Source organism: Anabrus simplex, chromosome 2, assembly GCF_040414725.1.
Source record: "Anabrus simplex isolate iqAnaSimp1 chromosome 2, ASM4041472v1, whole genome shotgun sequence".
NCBI lineage: Eukaryota > Metazoa > Arthropoda > Insecta > Orthoptera > Tettigoniidae > Anabrus > Anabrus simplex.
Window position 1 is genome coordinate 288,593,004 of NC_090266.1, and position 23,714 is coordinate 288,616,717.

The 23,714-nt window shown below is 37.1% G+C and overlaps 1 protein-coding gene across 2 annotated transcripts in view; it reads right to left on the minus strand.

Moving 5' to 3' along the window:
- Positions 1-3,641: 3,641 nt before the first annotated feature.
- Positions 3,642-23,714, minus strand: part of MAPk-Ak2 (MAP kinase-activated protein kinase 2) — a 240,422-nt gene continuing 220,349 nt past the window's right edge. For both annotated transcript variants that reach the window (XM_067140598.2, XM_068226149.1), the window contains one exon: positions 3,642-5,107. In XM_067140598.2, the coding sequence (XP_066996699.1) occupies positions 4,883-5,107 (225 nt within the window). In that variant the 3' untranslated portion in view covers positions 3,642-4,882. The remainder of the gene's footprint in view (positions 5,108-23,714) is intronic.

The following is a 23,714-nucleotide window of genomic DNA, read 5'->3' on the forward strand; positions in this document are numbered from 1 at the left end:
TTTTATTTTCTCACTAGATCAAAATAAATCTTCTTTCTAAGTTGGCGGAACTTTGGGGTCGATATCTCATGGTCTCAGTGACAGTATCAAAACATTGTGTCGCCTCTCTTTGCCTTAATATTGTTTGGTTGTTCGAATAATATGATTACTAGTGACTACCCACAAGTGTACTTGTACCTGTGCGATTCCATGGTTGATAAGAGAGACATGGGAAAATTGTTAAAAAGCAATTATGATTAATGGAAAATGCAAACCACCTATGAGATGGGTTTAAAGCCATTGTACTGGGTGAGTTGGCCGTGCGGTTAGGAGCGTGCAGCTGTGAGCTTGCATCCGGAAGATAGTGGTTTCGAACCCCACTGTCGGCAGCCCTGAAGATGGTTTTCCGTGGTTTCCCATTTTCACACCAGGCAAATGCTGGGGCTGTACCTTAATTAAGGCCATGGCCGCTTCCTTCCCACTCCCAGGCCTTTCCTAACCCATCGTTGCCATAAGACCTATCTGTGTTGGTGCGACGTAAAATAAAGATCAATAATAAAAAATAAAGCAATTGTTGAGGAGTGCGAAAACAGGTTTGTAACTTTAAAAGTGCTAAGGAATGGTAAGAACCCCATTATATTATAGCAGGGAAATAAAGAGATTAAAAAGGAAGTGCAGATTACAAAGAGAGTTAGGAATGATAGCAAGAGTAAGGAGAGATTGAAGTAGCTGGCTAGGAAACTGAATTTAGGAAAAATTTAAGATAATAGGATGGCAAACATGATTGGTAGCCATACAAATTTTAGGGAGCAATCAAAGGATATGTATAGATACTTTAAGGCAGGAACATGTTCCAGGAAGGATATTCCAGCACTCCTTAATGAACAAGGAGAGTGTATATGTGAGGAATTATAGATAATAATAATAATAATAATAATAATAATAATAATAATAATAATAATAATAATGTTATCTGCTTTACATCCCACTAACTACTTTTACGGTCTTCGGAGACTCCAAGGTGCCGGAATTTAGTCCCGCAGGAGTTCTTTTATGTGCCAGTAAATCTACCGACACGAGGCTGTCGTATTTGAGAACCTTCAAATACCACCGGACTGAGCCAGGATCGAACCTGCCAAGTTGGGGTTAGAAGGCCAGCGCCTTAACCGTCTGAGCCACTCAGCCCGGCAGGAATTATAGAAGGCAGAAGTATTTGGTAAGCGGTATGTAAAGGTAAGATATAAGGATAATTTCCAGGTAAAGGATGTGACTAATACTGGTGAATTATCAAAATTTACACATGATGATAAAGACATTTACCACAAAGATACATAAGTTGAAAGCGAGAAAAGCAGCTGGGATTTATAAGATTTCTGGGGATATATTAAAGGTAATGGGTTGGGTTACAGTGCCATATCTGAAATACGTATTTGATTACTGCTTGTATAAAAGAGTAATACGAAATGAAAGGAGAGTTGCAATAGTAGCTCCAGTGTACAAGGAAAGGGTGATAAACACAAAGCCAATAATTAAAGGCAGTATTGTTTGTAACCTCCAGGAAAGCATTCTTTCCGATTATATTAGACACATTTGCAAAATTACTAAATGGTTTGACAGAAGATAGTTTGGACTTAGGAAAAGTTATTCCAGCGAGGCTCAACTTGTAGGATTCCAACAAGATATTTTAGATTCAGGTCAAATCGACTGTATCGCAAATGACCTATCTTAGGCTTTTGACAGGGTAGATCATGGGAGATTACTGATGAAAATGAGGGCTATTGAACTAAACCAAAAAAAAGATTGAATGGGTGGCTACATTTCTAGAAGACAGAACTCAGAGAATCAGAGTAAGTGAAGTGTTATCTGATCGTGTAATGATTAAGAGAGAGGGGGTCCCACAAGGCAGTATTATTGGACCATTATATTTTCTTATACATGTAAATGATATGAGTAAAGAACTGGAATCACAGATAAGGCTATTTGTGGATGATGTTATATAGTAGTAAATAAGTTACAGGATTGTGAGCGACTACAACAAGACCTAGACAATGTTGTGAGATGGGCAGCAAACAATGGCATGATGGTGAGTGGGATGAAAAGTGAGGTTATAAGTTTCACCAAGAGGAAAAGTCCTCTAAGTTTTAATTATTGTGTCAATGGGGTAATACTCCCTCAAGAGGATCACTGTAACTATCTAGATGTTAATATAAAGAATGATCTTCATTGAAGTAATCACATTAACGAGGTTGTAAAGAAAGTTTACAGATCGCTTTGTGTGGTTATGAGGGTATTTACGGGTTGTAATAAGGATGTAAAGAGAAGGTGTAAAAGTCTCTGGTGAGACCTCAATTAGAGTATGGCTCCAGTGTATGGGACCTGCACCAGACTACTGTACTTGATACAAGAATTGGAAAAGAACGAAAGGAAAGTGGCAGGATTTGTTGTGGGTGATTTCCGACAAAGGCGTAGCGTTCCGAAAATTTTGCAAACTTAGGGCTGAGAAGACTTGGAAGTTAGGAGACTAGATGCTTGACTAAGTGGTATGGTCCAAGCTGTCAGTGGAGAGATGGCTTGGAATGACATTAGTAGATGAATAAGCTTGAGCGGAGCTTTAAAAGTCGAAAAGATCATAATGTGAATGTAAAGCTGGAATTCAAAGGACAAACTGGGGCAAATATTCATTTATAGGACAAGGAGTAAGGGATTGGAATAATTTATCAAGGGAAATGTTCGATAAATTTCCAAGGTCTTTGAAAATATTTAAGAAAATGATACGTAAGAAATTGATATTATCAACTGTTTCTTCACAGCATTTTAGAAGGCAGTGCTTCCCAAAAGTAACTTCATCTGGAGGATCCTGTTTCACCAATAAGCACTCGCTGGGCTGTGTTACTTGGTAGTGCTGATCAGCATTTATCGAGTTTCCATAAGCTGGCAATATAGCAATTTTCCATCTGTGCTGAATAAGACTTTAAATTCTTTCAAATATTGCTGCAACCAGCTACTTTAATTTTGGCATTGTGCCAAGCATACTAATGAGACAAGATCTACTCAACACATCATATTCAACTGAATGAACAAAAATACATCTTGTGTTTGGAAGCAGAAAAGGGAATGTCATGGCCACTGGGATCTGAAGAGGGGACGGGCTGTACTTTCCCTAATGCCCTTTCCACATAGTTACACTACATGATGACAAATTCGGCATGACATGTGCAGGTATTTCCCCATTTAAGTACACACAAAACGAAAGTGCAATAAACTAAAATCTCTAGCATATTACTAAAAAAATTAAAAAATAAGGTCTATTAAGTGAAAAATAAGAATTTATGTATTTATAGAAAAAATTAAAATATATACTCACATAGAAAATATTTATTTTCCTAAAAATCTGTTCCCTAATGATGACAAATTTTAGATGGATAAAATTTGTTAATAAAAATAACAGATATCTTAAATGTCTCAACAACTTTGAACAGTTTCCAAAGATAAGAAGGTTTATACATTTGACTAACAGAAGTGTATTTAATGTTCCTTCAACTTCTAACTTCATAACACCCAGAATATACATTAGGCAACATCACATTTATATTGTGTAAAAGAGTTGGGGATGAAATAATTACTACAGTACTCATTTTTTAAACTAAGGAAATAAATGATAATTAAATACTTCAATATTTTTATTTAGGCTTATCTACATTTCACTGCAATGAGTACGTAAGATAGAAACAAGAAGAAAATGAAGCAAAGGATACCAAACAGCATAGAAAACTGAATTATGTTAGGATCATTTAATCCAATAATCCATACATCTCACTAGATACATCAGTTCTTGAGTCAAAAATGACAAAATTGAAAATACAAGCAATGCTGCATAAAAATTCTTCCAATATTTAAGCAGTTATATAAATCTGAAGATTTGTAATAAAATAACAGATAACAGACAGTACAGCATTAAAACTGTAGTTGTAATAAACAATAGCTCCATTTCAGGAATCTTCTTTAATGAGGGAAGTATGAACTAATTTTCAAGAAATGTAACAATGAATTTACAACAGGCGAGTCAAGAGATGAAGTAAACAAAAAGAGAGGTTTCTGGGACATATATTCAAATAAAAACAACATTGTATTCCTAAATCTGTGCAACGGAAGAAGACAAAACAAACATGTGTAAATGATCACTCATATATGTTTGACTGCTGAAAGTCATTCATTCTCGTCTTTGAAAGTATGATAGGCAATAGATATATTCAATTTAGTTAGGAGGAATTTATAGAAAGGGAATATTTTCCAAGAGGAAGGCTTTACTCTCTCTCTCTCTTTAAGAGTTAAGCTGAAAACATTGTAGGTAAGAACCAACAATTACGTGTACTAAATGTCCCTTCACAATTTTCATTTTAAAAATACTGAATAACCTCCTTAATCTTACCCTCAGACTCATTTTGTATAACAAGCTAGAGCTAGAAATAATAATACCGATCTGTATTTGGTGAAAGTTGGGTTTCCATAAAACCTGAATATATAATTTGTCCAGTAACTAAAACATATTATCAAAGAAAGACTAGAGTTTAGACAAAGGTAAACTAATGCAAGCACCAAAGTCTCTTATTAATCTCATTTGATTTTCAGAGTCTACAAACAGCATATTTCAGACCAATAATGGTAAATACTCAAATACTGAACACGACTGATTCTGCTCTGCATGGTAATGAAAGTAAAAGGTTTAGGAAGTCTCCATAAATAAGTAGATGAGGTATGATCATGTACAATATACAAGCACTCTCAATCTATGTGAAATGTATATTTTAAAATAAACACCAGGCACATCATCAACTCCACACGACCACTCATGTCTCATTTCCACAATCTGCAAGTGCTTTTCCCAAACTCCAGCCAGAGCACGCTACTGAGGCTGAGGTTCAGCAATTTCACCAGTACCTCGTTTACGTCTCTTGTTAAGTAAAGGATTGTTTGTATTGTCCAAGTTCTTTATATGCACTTGGTCATAGTCAACACGCATTGTAGCTAATGAACGAGTCATCTCCTCTTGAACTTCAGGCCAAATATCCTCACCCTCACGGAGCATTCGTCCAGTGTGCAAGGGAGTTTGAGGAACTTCAGTATATTGCTGTAAACAGAAAAATTAACATTACAAAATAAGCATTACTAGGTTCAAGTTTTATGACATGTCATATTTTTATGCAGCTTTTTCATGCTTTATTTAATTTAAGCAGGGTTCTAACATATTTAAACATGATGAAGCAGATTTTATTGGTTATAAAAATGAATATTTTACCATGTTTTTACAGTAGGTCATGCTTTTAGTCATATTTATGTAGTATTTAACATTTTATCAGATACTGTTCTAAACACCATTTCATAATGCTTGTGCAACCCATTGTAAGTAACTTTGTTTGCCACCCCTCACCTGGTGGTAGCGGGATTTACCAGAAATGTCCTGTCAAAGTCTGCGGATGAAACAGCATGAGTTCATTTGAGATGCCTAAAGGAAGAAACAAATAGCTACTTTTCTCTCCCTCTCTTACTCCCTCCTGATAGCCAACAAACAGTTTCACTGTTCTGAAGAATTGTGGAAAGGAATTTCAACCACACAGTGTCTATGCTCCAGTACAGTATCCTTTTGTCTCTGTTAATGAGTAGTTCAATGTAGTTTCAAGATGCCTAAATACAGTGCGATGTTGCAAAGTTTTGTTAATGATTTCGGTAAAAATTACACCTGGGGAACACTTTACAGTGCAACAACATTGTAATACTGCTAAACACAAAGCTGTGTACACAGAGAATTAACTATGAAAAGCACACAGCAATTGCTGTTTAAGAAGCCACACAGCAGTTCATCTCCATTGGGCAATGCATCTCAGTTTTCTACGGATGTTTATATAAAATTATGGTTTCATCAAAGATTATTTTATATAAGGTAGAGATACCTAGTTTCCAGAAGTTCTTAAAAAGTACATGGCTTATTCTATCCCTCCCCACCTCTGAGTCCATGTTAAGAAATAATTATCAAACTTCCTGTTATGAAAATACAATGAACAAAATAAGAAATACATTGCAAACGGCAAAAATATTTTTGTTAAGGCTCCATTTTCTTTTTTCTTTACAAGTTGTTTTATGGTGCACCGACACAGATAGGTCTTATGGCGATGATGGCACAGGAAACACTTAAGCGGCTGCAGCTATCGAGCTCAGTAGGCTCCACTTTCAGTGCAGAAGTTTAAAAAAGAGGTGCCATCACTACCCTTACTCCTGCAGCCGGTTCTAACATGTTGGGAGACTTCCTTTCATGTTGCAAACTACTATTGCACAAATTGTTACACAGAGGTTGGGAAGATCTTCAATAACTTTGACAGAAATAGTGTCGGCAGCAACAAATTATGGGTCTCCATAGATTAAACACCAACATAGATGAGCTTGTTTCTACTTCCCAACTTTATCAAGGGGGCTAGGTACCGAAACTCGAAGTGGGACCATCTTAACATATCTATTAGCTGTCTTGTCCGCTGTAATCCTACTGCATTCTCGCCAATTTCACCACAAATTCTATGTACTGTATCAGAGTAAAGCTCTGGTAAATAGTACTTACGCAGTGTTGAATCATTACATGTTACAAGCTTCATATTTGGTCCATATTGAAAATGTACATCAATTTACGATTATCAAAATTTTATTAGTCAACCTATTCAATACAAATGATATTTGCAAAGTTAGGACTTACATCCTATTAAACTAAGGTATTTTTTTTTTTGCTAGGGGCTTTACGTCGCACCGACACAGATAGGTCTTATGGCGACGATGGGATAGGACCTATCTGTGTTGGTGCAACGTAAAGCCCCTAGCAAAAAAAAACACCACCTTAGTTTAATAGGATGTAAGTCCTAACTTTGCAAATATCATTTGTATTGAATAGGTTGACTAATAAAATTTTGATAATCTTAAATTGGTGTTGAATCATGGCGAAGAGAAAATTGAACGTACTTTTCTAACGTTTCACGTAGGACTGGATGCTGCAGTTTGTTAAGTGGAATGTTATCCGCAGAGGCTATTGAAATTTACATCACACAAAAAGCCAATCAAACCAACCTCAATGACAACACACATTTACAAATTTCACTGTTTTTTGTCCAACTAAATTAATTTTCTGACTACATTTTTTGCTTTACTGTTAATGAATCCCACAGGAGGCTACTCTGACTTAAATGTCTGGAAAGTGGGTTAGGATATTCTTATCTGTAGTAAATTCTGCAATTTGTCTTCGCTAATTGAGATGTTTTATTAGGTTGTTGTTTATAACTAAAAATAAGGTCTTACAAGTTATGTTCAATTCAATTCTATACTTTATTTTCATCAAAATCACTAACATACATTACTGCCTAATACTATATAAGATGAAGAAGCAATACTTCCACTCCCCTCTCAAATGAACAGATTTAATACCCACAACATTCACCTCACCCCCCAGACAGAAACCAATGCTCAGAACACAGTTATTGCCTACAGAACATTAACAATCAAAAGAAATATTTAGCCACCTAATCAATACCTTTATATGCCTTTGGCAATTTTATAAAATCATTAACAGTACATGTTTCGGCGGCTTTGCAGTCATCATCAGCTACGTTCACGCAAGCTTAGGTGTAAATAAGGTAAAAGTATGCACAATATATGTTTTCATATTAGCCTTGATAACTTCTCATGGGAAACTTAAAATGTTTTGTCCATTGGGGGAGGATGGTGGTAGTGAGGGGTGGGGGGGTTGGAGTGGGAGGGGAGAATACTTAAAAAATGGTTAATAACTTGTCCTTAACTAAAATATTGTTAAAAAATTCTCTTCTTCCAATAAGAAGATAAAAATGTCTTTGAAGTCTCTTTTTTTAGCTTCTGTTCGGAAGCGTATTTGAAAAAACGCAGATTAACTTTTCACCAACTAACTACTTGAGATATTAAAGTATAATTAAAACTTATTCTTAACTAAAATATTAAGACATGTCAGCTTCCAGTCGAGGAGTTAAAATCTTCTTTTTTAAGTCCCATTCATGTTTGGGCTTGAAGGCTTGTAGAAAAAGCTGGTTAACATTTTTTTAATTACTTTTTTATTGCCAAAGGTAAATTCTTAGAATACCCTTGCTGCTCTATGTGTTGGGATGTGCTTAGAAGTAATTCTGTCCACAAACCATATAATTGGGCAGCTTGTAACATGATCCCTGTCTGGATTTCTCTTTACTTCCCGCTATCCTGGGTGTGGGTCTGTGTCAGAGTCCTCCGTCCTTCATCTGGTATAGTAGCGAAGTAGTATAGAAGATTTTAACTCCTCAACTGGAAGCTAACATATGTTTTTTAATATTTTAGTTAGGAATAAGTTTTAATTATACTTTAATAACATCTTAAGTAGTTAGTTGGTGAAAAGTTAATCAGTATTTTTTCAAATACGCTTCTCAACAGAAGCTAAAAGAGACACTTAAAGACTTTTTTATCTTCTTATTGGAAGAAAAGAATTTTTCTACAATATTTTAGTTAAGGACGAGAAGGCTACCCTGATTTAAATGTATGGAATATGGGTTAGGATATCCTTATTTGCAGTAAATTCCCTGAATTTATGCAGCATCTTTACCAATCAAGATGTTTTAGCAGGTTATTATCTATCAATAAAAATAATCTTAGAAAATACTCCACTTCAATTCCTTTCTTTTGTTTCATCAAAATCATTAATTTATATTTAAAACTCTTATACACAAAAATACATTATAAGGTGAGAAGCAAAACTCCCTCACCCCTCTCTCTTGTACAGAATCAATGCGTACATATTTCCATTGCCACACCTACTTCCCCTCCCCTCTCCATGAAACAGAGTTATTGCCTATAATATTTCTCCTCACCCCGCTACTTAGCTACCAAGACCAGAGATAAAGAACTGGCATCCGTCTAAACACAGTTAACAGACGACGGCAGCTAAGTTAAGATGCTACACCCTCTGAAACGACATAAGGACATTTTGCCACAAGACGTAAAGATAAAACTACTCCAAACTTTGATACTGCCAATACTTGACTACTGCGACATTGTCCTCATTGATGCGACCCGTGAACAAACTAGGAAACTTCAATGAACATTGAACTCTGGTCTTCGATGTGTTTTTAACTTGAGTTACGATGCTCACATAACCCCTAGCTACATATTTCTTTCCTGGCTGAAACCAGAGAGGCGACGGAAATTCCACGAACTATGAAGATATATTGAACTCAGAAGGAAAATCTACCCGAATACATCTCTTCAAAATTCCATTTATTATCCTCATTCCATAATTGTAACACTAGATTTGGCACTTCCCTCGCTCTTCCCGTCAACCACTCTTCAATATATAACAGATCCTTTGTTGTGGCTGGGTCATGACTTTGGAATTCACTCCCAGCTGCTGTCAGGAACTCTAACTCAATATCAAAATTTAAGACTGCACGTAGAGATTACCTGTTGAATGCCGCCGATTGTTTCGTGTGCATTATGACGTATGATAGGTTGTGTGATTGTTGTTGTTGCTATTATTATTATTATAGTGTAATGTACATAATATTTAGCTTCTTACTCATGTACATAGATCACTGTTATGGCCATACTTATATTTCCATTTACTTATTGTGTTCTCTTTATAATAATAATAATAATAATAATAATAATAATAATAATAATAATAATAATAATAATAATAATATTTTATTGCAGCCAAGGGCCAAAAGATATTTACATTAATACACAACATTAGTCATCTCTGCAGAAGGCTATCATCAATTCGCGCCGATAAGTACAGCTCATGGCATGATATTGTTCACAGCTCTTACCACAACGTTCACATACACAGTCCGTGTCTGGTTGATGGAATTTCTTTGTTTTACACAGCTTGTAATGAAATCCGTGTATTGCAAAGCGTGTAATCATGTGTCTGAGCTCATATCCTCCTGCTTGCCAGTCTTTGTAAACCATTGCGTCCGTCGAGTAAAATTCGCTCCATATGTCTCTCTTCTTTGCTCGTAATTTCTCTATGAACTGTAGATATGTTGGTGTAGTTGGTAGTGGTAGGTGACAACGGACATCTTCTACATAGAAAGGTTCGCGGGTTAACTCATATACAAGCCTTGAAGGCGTATACTTCGAGACACAAAATGCTTTTTTCAGAAACGTAGCTTTCACTTTTTCTAACTGCTCAAACTGTTTCATTTTTAGATGCGGCCATACAATTTCTAATCCATAGGTGATCACTGGTGACACTTTGAGGTCAAATATTTTCAGGGCTGTTTTGATAGATAGCTTATTCAAATTCTGTATGTCGTTGATGGCTCTGATTGCTGCATTTGTCCTGTCATTGATGTGGGTAGAGAAAACATTACCTCTAGTTTGTAGTGTGACCCCCAAATACTTGAAGTTCGATACATTCTTTAGAGGTCTCCCATGTATATGAAACTCTGATGCTTTCCCTCCTTTCCTAAATGTCATTGTTACTGTCTTTTCCTCATTTAACTGAAGTTCATTCTCTTCTGTCCATTTCACCAGCGCGTCAAGTGTCTCTTGCAGTTTCTCGCTGGAACTCGAGGCAATCACGATATCGTCTGCATACATATATATGCTTGTTTCTTCAGGGATTACTTCTGTGATGTCCGCCGTAGCAATTATAAATAGTAGTGGGCTTAGTGGATCCCCTTGTAGTACACCGGTGGTTTGTTGAATTGGGTTGGACTTCGCTATTCCGTCACTAATTTCTATGCAGTTTGAGGCCAGTATGTTCTGAATTAGTTGTTTGAGACTTGCATTGCTTCTCATTAATCTGTCTAGTTTCTCCATTATAATTTTTCGGCTGATAGAGTCGAAGGCTTTGGAGAAGTCGACGAAAATGGTATACAGCTTGCCTCCCGCTCTAGTTGTACCTGCTTCAATATCATCCATTAGACACTTGATGGCCTGAATCGTGTTCCTCCCTCTTCTAAAACCGAATTGTTCTTCTGGTAGTTTGGAATCGACTTCTCTAGTAAGGCGTTGACATAGGAGTTTTGTTAGGATCTTTAGCATAGTACATTTGAGAGCGATGCCTCTATAAGCGTTTGGGTCTTCAGTGCTTCCCTTTCCTTTATATATCATTTTGACTGTGGACTTTCTCCAGCTGCTTGGAATCGTTCCTTGCCTGGGGCATTGGTTCAAGACATATGTTATTGCTTCTTTTAGTGTCGGGAAAGCAATTTTGATGTGTTCATTGTAGATATTATCCGGACCGCAAGCCTTATTATTCTTGGAGCTGTTTATAGCATCTTCGCCTTCCTTGAATGTAAACCGTACAGTGTCTAGGTCTTTTTCTCCCGTGGGTGTTTGAGTTAAAATACTGCAAGGACGTGTGTCTCTTGTACTTAATACGTGGCCCACATGCTTCTCCCAAACCTCAATAGGAATATTTCGCGGATATTTTGGGCGTCTTGGGTTAAGAGCTTTATACGGGCATTGCTCTGCTTTTTCTATCAATCTTTGTTCTTCCTGCTCATGAAATAGCTTTTTCTCCTGCTTTACGAGTGCCTTATAGGTCCGTCTCTTGTTGGCGTAATCTTCCAGTAGATTGGTGTTTGGGGCTTCAAGGGCTGCGTGCAGCGCTTTCAGTGCAGTCTTTCTTGCCATGTAGCAATTTCTCCTAAACCAAGGCTTTGCTTTCCTTTTAAATGTAGGCTCTGAAATGACTGTGCCTTGTAGTAAATTTTCTAGCTTGTTGGCCGCTTCCTCCAGGTTGCCTTCCACCACCATCTTTACAATTGCCTGATTATCTGTCTCACAAACATCGTGCTGGAGGAATTTCCTCGATATCCTACGGGTTTCAATCTCCTCTTGATCATAATCACCTTTAATCAGAAGCATGGTTTCTACCATCTGATGTTTCCTTACTGGGTTTGGGATAATTTTCTGTCCTATTGGTTTTAGTTTACCCAGGTTTGGCTCCATTATGACATATGTATGTTTTGTCTTCGCTTCTATTAACCATGGATAGTCCTTCCTCTTCCAAATATTCTAATACTTCTCTTGATTTTTGCGAAGGAACATCTACTCTGCAGTTGAAGTCACCCGCAAGGATGATGCCGTCATTTCTGTTTGTTGTGCTCAAGGCTGTGCCTATTTCATCTATGATTTGGAGAGAGTTGAAGTCCGGTTGGAAGTACACACAAATGAAAATACACAGTTTAGTTTTTACTACTAAGACATTATTAGTTCTATATATAGCTTTAAAGGGCAAGAATTTCGGCATGAGGAGGCATGTGATTCCTCCTTTTGGTCTTCCTGTGAGTCCTTGTTCTGCTAGTACGTTAACTGTGTAATGCTTGTTTGCTGTCCACTCTGAGGTCAGGAAGGTTTCTAACACTATCACTGCGTCGTAGCGATCAAAGATATTCTCTGGCTCTAAGTTGGTAACATTTAACATGCCTTCAACATTCCATAGTAAAAGATTCACTTCTGAGATTCTCATTTGCCATGAAGTTTTACCGTCTCTTTGAGCTGAAACGAAAGGGCCGAAAAATTACGCCCGTTGGCCAGAAAGCTGGCTCGTAGACGTTATCTTTGCTTTCTAGAGGAATTCCGACCTTGAAGGCTTTATTTTCTCCTTTGGTTTGAAGTTCTTCACATTTAACTCCATCTTTGATCCCCTTGTCCCCCAAGTAGTCGATTACATCATTTGGAGTTATGTCCTGGTGTACTCGGCCTATATAAATCCAAGCCATCCTGTCTCCCGCCCTTAGTTTTAAGTTGCCTTTGGATGTTATAGCTGTCCCTCTTTGTGTTCTTTGTGTCATTTTGAGTCTGGTATTTTCAGCGTTTGCAGGTTCGGTCCCATCGCTTCTCCAGGGGGTAGTGTCGCCCTCTCTTCGCACGGTAACTTCATGCGGGCCAGCATCTGTATAGCCGTCCGTATCTTTCCTTTCCCATCATCGGATGACTCCCTTCTGAGCTTCGTTAGCGTCCTGTCTGGATGTTGGTCTAAGTTGTCTCGTCATCTGAGAGACAATCCTATTTCCACGTTTGCATGCGTCAGGCTTAAAACTACTGTTATCTTCTTCCACTATCTGGTAAACTTCCTCCCTCATCTGCGCTCCGTCTCGATTTCCACTTTTCCATGACTTATCAAGATCGCCCTTCTCTTTCTTTTCATTTGTGTTGATCTTAGTAGCTACAGCGGACGTGTTTATAATTATCTGCTCAGCTGGGGAGATCTCATATGATCGTTTTTCATTATTCACGCTGTTTCTGCGATCTTGCGGGGGGTGCGCTACTTCATCCGCTGGTCTGGTCTCCTTTTCACTTATGTTCTTCCCTATATCTACTTCTGCCTCCCTTCCACGGTTTCTTGAGTTGTTCTCTACGAATATCAACTTCATATATTGCTTCATATCTTCTATATCTTTTATCATTCCGAACAGACTGCTCTCATAATTTCCCAAGCTTTTCATCTTTGCTTTACATTCATCACATACCCATGCCAATCTGCAGTTAGTTCGTTTTAAAGTATCGAATTCCCCGTGTTAAGCCAGCACATTTCTTATGATGCCAAGCTCCGCATCCTTCGCATTCCACCGAATAGCAATCACTATCAAAATCGTTCTTGCAGGTTCTGCAGAAACCCTTTAGATCGCTCTGTGTAGCTATTTCTGGCATGTTGAAAACTCTCTAAGTGGCCGTGGCTACGACGACAAACGAAACAAAAGAGACTTAGTTCTTTTATAGACAGATATATCACGCACTAGTATTACCGCCGTGAGAGCGCACGTTTAAGTTATTCTATATACTATATATACTACCATATACTATATACATATATATCAGAGAATGTCTGTCCGCATTTAATACAACTGTGCACGTATGCGATCTCCTCCCCTTGTGATTCGCTATGTGCAACTATGCTTTTTCTTTCCAGTGTGGGTCGAACTTTCCTCCACCCTTGATACAAGTATGCGGTCTCTTCCTCGTGTGATTCACTACGTGCATCTACGTTTCCTCTTTGCTGTGTGCATTAAAATCTTCCACCACCCTCAAAACACTTATGAGTTTTCTCCCCCCGAGTGATTCACTAAGATTTTCTCTTCACGTGGGCGATCTGTTTGTTTCTCCTCCGAGTGTTTCACTAACGTTTCCTCTTCAGGTGGATGATCAGTTTCTCGTTGTACTTAACCTCACTAATTTCACCCTGGCCGTCTCTAGATTTTGTACTTGTATTTTACTTTATACACTGTTATTTACTATTAATTGATGATTTATATTTGCAATATGCTCCTTTCCTGTTCTCTTGTACTCTGCCTTACCTCGTTTAAGACATGACCGTCTATAGTTCTCGTTAATTGCTGAGTGGCAAGCCACACACGATTCACTCATTGCTTATTTTTTCAGTTTGTATCTTACTTTTTCATTATGACTGTCTCTTTCTCTTTATCTTTACGCTCCGAATTTTATTCTATTTTATTTGTTGAACTGTGATTTCTTTCTTTATTATACTGTATGTTGTCCAAATATGTAATTTTTAGCTTATCTTTGATTTTATGATAGAATAGTACATTTCTTTTATATATGTATTATCTGTATATTAATTATGTGGTTAAGTGTAAGACAGGGCCATGAGCCCTAACTTCGCCACTGCTAAAGTCAATCAATCAATCAATCAATCAATCAATCAATCAATCAATCAATCAATCAATCAATCAATCAATCAATCAATCAATCCATCAATCAATCAATAAACTAATCTGACAGTAGTGTATACATTCATTATTTGTGCACATTTGTTCATAACATCACCAATTCATAATAATTGACCAGTTTACACAACATAAACAATACTGTACATATATGTGCACGATTTAAAGTGATTTGATAGAATCTGAGAATGTTCTTGTAAAATGAAACACGTCATTCTTTGTTTCATAGTGTGTATTTTTTTACAGGTATGTTATAGTGATATATATTACGTTTTGAACTAATGTGTTCGTCAGACTGAAAAGCTTCTAACTTAAGTTCTACTGTAATGGAAAGGAATAAACAAGAGCACATTTGGGCATCATGTAGAAAGATAGGAACAGAAAAAAAAACACTGCCAAGTCAGTGTGAGAAGGAGAAATGGAAAGAAAGCACAAAAGAACAAGGACAATCTCCAAATCCTAATGAATTGCTGTCCCAAAATACAAAGACGCTTCAAAAAATAAGGCAAGAACTTTAAAGGGGCCTAACATCTAGGTCATCGGCCCATAATGGTACGAAATGAGATGAAATGTAATGACAATTTAAAAATCCAAAATCATCCAATCACCAGAAATCAAAACATGATAACAAAGAATGAATGAATGGATATGAATTTAAAACAATCAGTGGATCTGACCCGTAATGCCCCACATTCCCAGAAACTAGTGTAAAACAGTAGTATTACTGGCACAATCCTGAATCGATGATGCTTGTAGTCTAAAGGGGTCTTTCTTTTTTTTTTTTAAGCTACTTGTTCAGGGCGTCGACCTATGAAGATCTTTTGCCCCTACTTGCACCATATGTGAGGAACCTGCGTGTATTGATGGAACCTTATGAGACTGATGTGGTGATAGGAGTGGAATTGTGGTTGAAAGAAGGGGTGGGTAATAGAGAAGTATTTCCAGAAGGGTACACAGTCTATCGTAGAGACCGAGGAGATAAAAAGGGAGGGGGGGTGTTTATTCTGGTGAAGGAAACTTATTGTTCACATGAATGGTTTACCGATGAAAGGGATGAAATATTAGGGATAAAATTAGTTTGTGATAATATGAAGGAGGTGGGAATTATAGGAACATACAGGCCTGGAAGAGAGGAAAGAGGCATGGAAATCTTTGAGAAAATAATAGATTATACTCGTAAAAACAATAATAATGATATGGTAATAATTGGGGGAGATCTAAATTTGCCTGAAGTTGAATGGAATGGAGCTGCAAGTGAAGCCCATGAACAGAAACTGGCAAATAAGTTAATTTGGGAGGGAGGATTTACACAAGTAGTACAAGAACCGACTCGTCTCAATAACTTACTAGATGCATTCTTGGTTAAACCATGGGAAATTGTTGATAAAACTGAGGTAATTGAAGGAATAGGAGACCATAAGGCTGTAATAATGAATGTAGGACTCGTACCAAAAAGGCTTAATAAGAGGGTTACACAAGACAAGAAATTGTACAGAAAAACTAAAGTTGATGAATTTGGGACTTACTTAAATCACAATTCAGTTGTTGGATAAGTGAAGGGAGAAACGTGGATACACTTTGGGCTAAATTTAAAGGAATCATTTGGGAAGGAGAGAAGAGATTTGTACCTGTTAAGAAGGGTAAAATGACCTCAGACCCTGTTTATTATACAAGGGAAATAAGAAAATTAAAAAGAAAATGTAGAATAGTAAACAGGAAAATCAAAGAGGGTAGGGAGAGTAGAGAAACTAGAAAACAGCTAATGAGGGAACTGAATAGAGTGAAAAAGGAAGCAAAAGAGAATTATATGAATGGCATACTTCAAGAGGGTAATGACCACAAAGGAAAATGGAAAAAGCTGTATTCATATATCAGGAATCAAAAAGGAAAAGGAATCCAAATTCCTACAATGGTGGGAGAAGGGGCTGAACACTATTTAACAGATACTGAGAAAGCAAACCTATTTAGTAGGGAATTTAGAAATTCAGTAGATGATTGTCAAGAGTTGGAAACCGAAACAGAAGATAGAGAGGGAGAGAGACAGAGGGAAACAAGAAGCTTCTCATTCACAAACGAAGATATTTTCAGAGAAATCCAACTGCTCCAGCAAGGAAAAGCAGCAGGAAGTGATCAAATTACTGGGGAGGTATTAAAGACAATGGGGTGGTACATAGTACCTTATTTAAAATTTCTCTTTGACTATGTCATAAATAATAGTGTAATACCAAAGGAATGGAAGGAATCTATAATAATACCAATTTATAAAGGAAAGGGTGATAAAAGGAAACCAGAGAACTACAGCCCAATCAGCCTCACCAGTATAGTTTGTAAAATACTGGAGAGTTTAATATCGAAGTAAATCAGAGGGATATGTGATGATAAAAATTGGTTCATGAGGAGCCAGTATGGATTTAGAAAGAAATTTTCTTGTGAGGCACAACTGGTGGGATTTCAGCAGGACATATCAGATCAGTTGGATTCAGGAGGTCAGTTAGATTGCATAGCCAGAGATCTTTCCAAAGCCTTTGATAGAGTGGAACATGGAATATTATTAAAGAAATTGGAGGGAATAGGATTGGACGTAAGGGTTACACGTTGGATAAAAACATTTCTAAATTCAAGGGTTCAGAAAGTCAAAGTAGGAAATAATGTATCTCAGGAAGAGAAAGTTTGGAAGGGAATTGCACAGGGTAGTATAATCGGTCCGATACTTTTCTTAATATACGCAAATGATTTAGGGAACAATATAACATCAAAAATAAGATTGTATGCAGATGACATAATTGTTTATAGGGAAATAAACAACACTGAGGATTGTTCAGAATTACAAAGGGACCTTGAAAGTATCCAACAATAGGGTTGAAGAAAATAATATGAAGGTTAATGGAGGCAGATCAACTGTTACAACTTTTACAAACAGGAGCTTTAAAACTGAATTTGAATATACTTTGGATGAGGTAGTTATCCCAAAAGATGGCAAGTGCAAATACTTAGGTGTGAGATTTGAAAGTAATTTGCACTGGAAGGGTCATATTGATGACATTGTTGGGAAAGCATACAGATCGTTGCATGTCATAATGAGGCTACTTAAAGGATGCAACAAAGAATTAAAAGAAAAAAGTTACTTGAGTATGGTTCGTTCATTATTGGAATATGCAAACAGTGTTTGGGATCCTCACCAAGAATACCTAATAAAAGAAATAGATAGTGTGCAGAGGAAAGCAGCAAGATTTGTAACAGGGGATTTCAGGAGAAAGAGTAGTGTATCAGAAATGTTAAAGGAACTTGGGTGGGAAACTTTAAGTAAGAGAAGGGAGAAAACTAGACTTATAGGATTATATAGAGCCTATACAGGAGAAGAAGCATGGGGAGATATCCATGAGAGGCTTCAGTTGGAAAATAATTATATCGGCAGGACTGACCACAAATATAAAATTAGAAGGAATTTTAGCAGAAGCGATTGGGGTAAATTTTCATTCATTGGGAAGGGTGTGAAGGAGTGGAACAGTTTACCAGGGGTAGTGTTTGATCCTTTTCCAAAATCTGTACAGATATTCAAGAAGAGAATAAACAGCAACAGAGAAAATAAATGAAGTGTTAGAGGGCATTCGACCAGTGCAGGTTATTGTAAATAAAAAAATGTGTGTGAATAAATTAATTCCATCCCCTGGTCTAAGGAGTTTGGACAGCCAAAGTAGGGGACTGCCTGTAGGGGTGAAGTACAGTGGGGACTTCGAGAGCCCTGGGACCGCTACGGTAGCTGTGAAGGCCCTTCAGGAACTCTGAAAAATGGTGGCAAAAGGGGCTCTGGTTAAGACGCAGCAGGTCGTTATGCTACTTAGGATCCAGAACGGGTAAAAAAAAAAAAAAAAAAAAGATAGTAAATAAATAAATAAATGCAATGTAAATATTAATCTTATACCAGTTGTATAGTATCATTTGAAGTAATTCCACATACTGTATATCAGTTGACTATATTTGTAAGTAGTACAGGAGATATTATAAATAGAATTTTGTAAACAATATAAATTTATTAAGGATGAGCTGTGTGTTTAATAGAAAACATTGTTAGTGTAAATTGTATAATATTGTATTATAGGAAAATTTTTCTCTCTTGTTAATTTAATATTAAGCGCTTGACAATAATGTATTTTAGTGCACCATTTGCCACCGAGGTAGACACCTCATTTGCAAATAAAGAGATTTTGATTTGATTTTGATTATGTAAATAGCGGAAGTGTAAAGTGTTGAGTGTGAGGAAAGGAAAGTTAAGGATGACAAACACGCAGTCCCCAGGCTAGGGATATTACTCATTTAAAATTTAAAACCCCTGACCCGGCCGGGAATTGAACCCGGGGCCACCGGGTGACAGGCGGACGCATTGCCCCCTACACTGTATAGACAAGAAATGTGTTCCACCGATCAATACTTATTTATTGTAAATGGATTTACATTAGTACCTGGGGATGGAAATAAAATATATTGCAGTAGTGTGAGGTTAAAATATCTGTGATCAAAGGTGGTGGTGAAGGTTACAATAAATTAAAACCTATTGAGTGTACATTGGACATGAGTACATTAAACATATTAAAATACATAGGCAAGAGAGAGAGAGAGAGAGAGAGAGAGAGAGAGAGAGAGAGAGTGAGTGTGTGTGTGTTAAGACGCTTATTAAAATTTGAGTTCGTGTTGGGTGGATTTCATTCTTCAATCTTCTTTGTGGTTCTTGTGCTTCTGTATCATGTTGATTTGGTTGTATGAGGTGATCTTCGAGATTGTTCTATGGCTGATATATGTCATATTGATACGTGGTAAGAACCCTTGTCATGAAAAAAATTTTGAGTACTATGTAATCCAACTGTTGATGTACTTCAGTACGTTTTATATGATAAACTGCAAGACTTGAGTTTAAATTTTGATTAGGAGCTGTTGGTGGCGACACCTCTCTCGCCTATGGTCGTGTTGTGGTTGTTATCTGTAAAGATAAGCTAATATAAGTATAGTGTGCGTATGAAGGAATGCCCGGTATATGTATGGAAATGAAAAGAGTACTTACTATTGTTGTTGTGGAGGTCATGTACCGATATGTTTGGAGGCTTGCTGTGTTCTACTACGAGTGCGTTTGGGGCTCACGTTAGCTGTGGAGAGGGATGTAGGTGGAGGGGAAGGAGGAGTGACTATTGTGGAGGTAGGGGCGGGGTCAGGCTTGTGATTCGTCGGTTTATTAGCGTGTGTGTTTACTATTTTGAGATAGTCATTCTTTAATGCAGGAATGGATTTATCAAAGATGATGCTGGTTTTCTCCGTAATGTCGTTAATGTTATGATTGGGATTAGTGTACTGGTCCAAAGAAATAAATAAATCTTCGGTTATGCTGAGCAGGGGGCCCTTAGAGTTTATGTTTAATATTGTCATATCGTTATTGATGTCTGTGAAACTATGCTTAGATCCTTCTATATGTTGACCTATTGATGAGAAATGGTTGTGTTTTACTGCATTTATATGTTCATTGTAGCGGATGGTGAAGTTTCTGCCTGTACGTCCAATATAACTTGTGTCACAGTTGTTACATTTGATACGGTAGACCCCTGATTAGTTATATTTATTGTTATTGTTGACTGTTTTGGTGTTGTGTATAGTGTTGGTGCTGTTGTGTGTGGTTTTGAATGCTATTTTCAGGTTGTGCTTCTTGAAAATATTAGTTATAGTATATATATGGGTATTGTTGAAGGTGAATAGGGCATAATCTTTTTGGGTTTGGCTGTTTTAGTTAATTTGGTTTTAGGTTGGGATTTTATTTTGTGAATGATTTTGTTGACCATTTCTTTGCTATATCCGTTATGTCTGGCTATTAACTATTCTCATTTTGGTTCCGTATTGAAGTTGACGTATGTCTCAAATATTATTACAATATTATAAGTCCGCCTGTTCAATACAATACAATATGATCCACTATTTCATATGGTCAAATTTTTTATACATAATACATAAAAGTCAATGGTACATGTTTCACCCTCCTTACGGGCATCATCAGCCTATATCAATCTTAAAAATAATCTTCGATTCAAACTATGGGAATTGAAGAAACATCCCCTTTTGATGATTGTGTTTACACTCAAGGCCATCACAGTCTTAATGATATTATTAAAAAAAAAAGGATCCATTTTAGTTTTAAACTCTCAAAATTCATGTTTAACCATGTTTTAATCTTCAAAAACAGTTAATTTACTCTCTTTTAACATACTTTGGTGCATTATCGTTGTTTTAGATGTTATTGTATAATGTTTTACGAAATCATTTTTCAACATTTTAACCTACACGGTAATTTATAAGATTAGAATGACTCCATATGTATTATTTTTAAGATTGATATAGGCTGATGATGCCCGTAAGGAGGATGAAACATGTACCATTGACTTTTATGTATTATGTACAAAAATTTTGACCATATGAAACAGTGGATCATATTGTATTGTATTGAACAGGTGGACTTATAATATTGTAATAATATTTGAGACATATGTCTGGCTATGTCGTGGATTAATTTTAATTCATTATTTTGACGAGTCCAACCTAGCACACCGGGACAAAACGCTGGCAACCAGGAATGAGTTAGGTGGAAAATTTATAATGTCCAATAACGGATCACTTATATTGGTATTATAAATTTACTCAATCGGAACAAATATTTTAGGTTTCCTATGGTAATCAACATCTATATCATCTGATGGCCAAGCAGACACCAATTTTTGAAAATGAGACAAAGTCTCTCATAGTGCATCAGCACTGCCGGTGGCTACAAGTAGCCTAAGCAGTGGCCTCCACGGTATGCACTAGCCAGCGTCTTGGTGGGTGTGCTAGGTACCAACTGATGAGTCCAACCTAGCACATGGGGGCGAAACGCTGGCAACCAGGAATGAGTTAGCTGGAAAATTTATAATGTCCAATAACGGACCATTTATATTGGTATTATAAATTTATGTTTTCGGAACAAATATTTCAGGTCCCCTATGGGAATCAACATCTATATGAATACAGGTATGTAAACAAGTCCAATTAAACACAAAAATATTATGTATGAAAAACTCTACCTATTCCCAAGAAGGGGAAGTTAAAATGTAAGTGAAGAAGATTTATGGCTATGGGGTTTGGAAACTGCGCGTGAATTATCTATCGAAAAAAGTAATTTCTCTGTCTGTGATTTTGTGAAATGGGTGATATTTGGGAACAGTGTGCAACATTGAAATTTTGTTTTCTGCTCGGTAAATGAGTGTTAGATGCAGCTGATATGTTGTCCACAGTTTATGAAGAACACGCCTTGGAAAGAACTCAATTGTATGAGTGGTATTCAAGATTCAAATGTGACAAAATGTCGATTGAAGAGATTCAGCGCCGAATTTGAAAATGAGATGAATTGCAACTAAATTCACCCCGTGCTTGTTGACTGCTGATGAAAAGGCGGCTTGTGTCGCTGCTTGACATGATTTGCTGGACCATTTGGAAGCGGACGAGAATGTTTTTGACAAAATCGTCACCGAGGATGAATCGGGGTGTTATAGATATGGCTCCAAGACAAAGCAACAGTCGCTGCAGTGGACGGCACCCAACTGTCCTTGCCCGAAAAAGGCCTGGCTAGTCAAATCAGTCATGAATACGATGTTGATCTGTTTCATTTTTATGTTTGCGGCATTCTTCACTCAAGAGTATGTCCCTGAGCATCAAACAGCGACCTAAGTCTTCTACCTGAGTGTTTTGAGGTCGTTGCATGAGGGTATTCAGTTGAAACGGTCCGATTTTTAGCAAAGTGCAGATTGGTTCTTATACCATGACAATGTTCCAGCTCACACCACCATTTCTGTGTGTGATTTTTGTGGTGAAAAACCGCATGACACTGCTTCCTCACCCACCCTAGTCACCCGATCTCGCACCTTGTGATTTTTTTGTTTCCCTGAATGAAAATGGAGCAGAAAGGGAGATGTTTTGCAGGCATTCTGGAGGTGAAAAGAGATGATACAGATGTTGATCTATATCATGGTATTAGAAATTTACTCATTTGGGACAAATATTTCAGGTTCCCTATAGGAATCAACATCTATATCATGTGATGGCCAGGCAAGCATCAATTTTTGAAAATGAGACAAAGTCTCTCATAGTGCATCAGCACTGCCGGTGGCTCCAAGTAGCCTAAGCAGTGGCCTCCATGGTATGCACTAGCCATGCGTCTTGGTAGGTGAGCTATTTACCAACTGATGAGCCCAATATAGCACACTGGGGCGAAACGCTGACGGCCAGGAATGAGTTAGCTGGAAAATTTATAATGTCCAATAATGGACCAACTATATTGGTATGGTGAAAAGAGAATCGAAGGCAGTTCTGGAAGGCATTCAAAATGACAAGTAGGAAAGGAGTTTCACACAGTAGAAAAGCGTTTGTGAAACTAAAACATAAATTCTGTATATTTTTAAAGTGGTGTCCGGTTATTTTTGGGTCCCTGTCGTATATTATTTGTTTTGCTGGAAAGATATCTAGTGCTAGCATTAAATTTTGTATATTTCCAAAAAGATCTGCAGCCGTGAAAGCTATTTTTGGAATTGTATCTCCTTGGGTAGTACATATTTTTGAAAACGGAGAATTCATTTCTCCTTTAGCAGGTTAGCAATACCTATTTGCTAACACAGCGGGACCATGCAGTTCATCTGCCACTGTTATGCTGAGTCTTGGAGGGGCGTGCCAATCCAACTGATGAGCCCAAATGGCATGTCTGGACGAAACTCTAAAAACGTATACGGCGTAACCACCCAAAAGCTGGTTCTATTCTTGTGATTAAATTCTGTACACTTTCTTTGTTTCAACATAACATATTAAAAAAATAAAAAAAGATCCAGTTACAATGTTCTTACATTCAGGTGGTGATATATCACAGACATTACCATTCCTGCACATTTAAAAAATCAAGAGTATATCAGTGAAGGCAGGACATAAAACAACAGACAATTCACTCACAGTAAC